This window comes from Mus pahari, chromosome 4 (assembly GCF_900095145.1).
Source record: "Mus pahari chromosome 4, PAHARI_EIJ_v1.1, whole genome shotgun sequence".
NCBI lineage: Eukaryota > Metazoa > Chordata > Mammalia > Rodentia > Muridae > Mus > Mus pahari.
Window position 1 is genome coordinate 78831335 of NC_034593.1, and position 3124 is coordinate 78834458.

The 3124-nt window shown below is 42.5% G+C and overlaps 1 protein-coding gene across 1 annotated transcript in view; it reads left to right on the forward strand.

Moving 5' to 3' along the window:
• Cct3 (chaperonin containing TCP1 subunit 3) overlaps positions 1-3124 on the forward strand; it is a 20454-nt gene that overhangs the window by 6393 nt on the left and 10937 nt on the right. Inside the window, exon 6 of the mRNA XM_029538037.1 lies at positions 1036-1154. Coding sequence (XP_029393897.1) covers positions 1036-1154 — 119 coding nt within the window. The remainder of the gene's footprint in view (positions 1-1035; positions 1155-3124) is intronic.

Below are 3124 nucleotides of genomic sequence, written 5' to 3' on the forward strand. Positions count from 1 at the left end.
GAGAGAGAGAGAGAGAGAGAGAGAGAGAGAGAGAGAGAGAGAGAGAGAGAGAGAGAAGAGAGAGACTGTTTGTTCTCAGAAGTACAAATGCCCACAGAAGTCAGAAGAGGGTATTGTGTCTTTTGAAACTGTAATTACTGATGATTTTGAGTCACCTAACTTGGTTGCTGAGAATGAGTTCAGACACTTAAGTGCTCTTAACCTCTGAGCCATCACTTGCTTTTGCAGAGAACCTGGATTTGGTTTCCCAGCAACCACTATTCACTCACAGTCTGTAGTGGTGAGTTTTGGCTACACTGCTTTGTGCTCCAGCCACCCGCCTAGGAACTCTTTGGATTGACAAATGAAAGGCACACGCATTAGCTTATTTTTGAAATGCCTTGTCTAACTCAATGGCTGGGCACTCCTAAACCTTCTCCTGCTGTCTGCTATCCCAGGCCCAATCGGGAAGTGGCCAGTTACCACTCAACCGAATACTCACATGGCTGGTTGGCTTTCTCTCCTGCACTCCCTTGTCCCATCCTCCTCAGACTCGTGGGGATCTCTCTTTTCACTCCCCTTCTTCATCCTAGCCTTTGCAACTCTTAAGTTAAAGTTAAAAAGAAAAGGGTGGGCTGGTGATGGCTCAGTGGGTAAGAGCACCCGACTGCTCTTTCGAAGGTCCGGAGTTCAAAGCCCAGCGACCACATGGTGGCTCATAACCATCTGTAACAAGATCTGACGGAGTGTCTGAAGACAGCTACAGTGTACTTACATATAATAAATAAATCTTTAAAAAAAAAAAAAAAGAAAGAAAGAAAAGGGTAAGCCCATAAGGTCAATCTTAGCTAAATTCAAAAGTATCTAAGAAAGATATTTTCTTTATAAATTGTTTATAGATTTTGTAAAATGTGGAACAATATTTACAGCCAAATACATATCTTTAATGAGATCTGTTTTAGGAAAAAATATTATTTAGAAGCACGAGGAAATTACATTGCCTTCATATTCTGGTACTTTGAAATACATTGCTATAGTGCCTGTATCCTTTTTGCAGCGGGAGAAATGCTCTCTGTGGCTGAACACTTCCTAGAGCAGCAGATGCACCCAACAGTGGTGATCAGTGCTTACCGCATGGCACTGGATGATATGATCAGCACTCTGAAGAAAATCAGGTATGGAGGAAGGACTGGAAATGGATAGTGTGGGAGTCTTGGATTGACTGATCTGTTCTTAATAAAAAAAGTAAAGCACATAGGTTGAGAGCCATTAGAGGAAGATTCCCAGCATCAACCTCTGGCATCCATCACACGCCTATGCAGGCACATGCACAAGGTGCTTCTCATTCTGGCTTAATTTAGTAAGGAGAAAAGAGGGCAAAGTAGAGGAGAGAGTCAAGAAAATTCTCATTTTAAAAAATAATTCAATGTATATAAATCCTAAAAGGAGTATTAATGACCTGAGTTCAAATACTTGGAACCTGTTTAAGGGTAGGACTCCACAGGTGTCCTCTGACCTTCCACACATGCTCTGTGCACACACATAGCATACACACATACACTGATTTAGAGGGAAAAGAGACAGTCACCAAAACATGTGCTTGTCATCCCAGTTGGGAAAGTGGAAGCAGGAGGGTTCCTAGGACTTGCTGGCTTTCTGTTAGAACTGGCAAACTGTATGTCCAGTGAGATACCAAAATCTTTAAACACAGATTGTTGACCTGTGTCCTTTACTTGAGACATAAACATGCCAAGAAAACAAATTTTGGGTTCATGCTGTCTGTAAGTTTTCATGTTAGGGGCTGCCTTGGAAAATGTATATAAGTAAGATAGGTCTGTGTTCTTTGCTATTGAAATGTGGTAATGAGCATAGGAGTGAGATGGCAACAGGCAGTGTATGAGTATGGCTAATTCAGTGCTCTGTGCTATAAGGGCAGCTCCCATTTAAATGAAGAGGACCACACCTGAAAATGCTGCTTGAATGTAGAGAACTACTGACTGGTTTATATTTGCCTGGTGCTAATAATGCAGTGAAGGGAGTATAAAAGTGCATGCATGCCTTTAATCCCAGCAGTTAGGATGCAAAGGGAGACCCTGCATCAAAACAACAGAAAGCCGAGTGTGGTGTGGCATGAGAAGCAGAGGCAGGTGGATCTGTGAGTTCAAAGCCAGCCTGGTTTATGTAGTTCCAGGACAGCCAGAGCTGCATAGTGAGACCCTGTCTCAAAACAACAACAAAGAACAAATTCCATGATGGGATTAAAAGTATATGCCACAATACCCCAGACCTACCCTCAAAATATCACCCTCTCAAATATTTTTTAACTTGCTTGTCCTTAGCAGGTCTGGAACAGGTTATGTAGATAAAGCAAAGAAATGTATGCCTCCTGAGTGCTAAAAACCTGACTTGTTCCAAATGACCTACTGATTCCAGTTAGTTCTGCCTATATGGGTGCAGGGCCAGCAGCAGAGAAAGAGCAATCCACCAGTGGCCACAACCCTAAAGAAAATGACACCCCTACCCCCTACTCCAGCAACTCCTAGGAGCTCCTCAGCTGAGTGTTGAATCATGCTGGAATTTTGACTGGCTTGATCTTGAACAAGTAACCACAGCTGCTGTGAGATCATGAGGGCAATGGCATTGTCTTGTCCACAAGATAGCATTTTACATCCACCAGCTCTTGTGTTCTGATTGCCCCCTCTTCTGAGATGTCCACAAGCCTTGGGTGGAGATTGATATAGATGTCCCATTTGCAACTGAACATTCAGATGCTTAGTTATTCTTAGCACTTTGACTGGTCTCTCTCTTAAGACAAAAAGAAGCTTCTCTAACCAAGACTGAGCATTAGACAAATCTGTAGGTCTAGACGTGATCTATGTCCTGCAATAGGGGTGTGCAGTGTCTTCAGTAATAGAATTTATTATTCACTTATGATACACAATCAAGAACAGTGGCGGTGGTTTCTGTTTTAGGGTCCTTTGGACCTTCCCTGATACATGGGAATTATCCTATGCCTGGTACAGATATTTTCATATAATGACATGTTTTCTGCAAGCAGCATTGTTCACCCATGCAGGGTACCTTCAAACACACACCTTCCTCCTTTCTCCTTTTTGGTGGTGGGGTTTTGTTTTGTGTTTTGTTT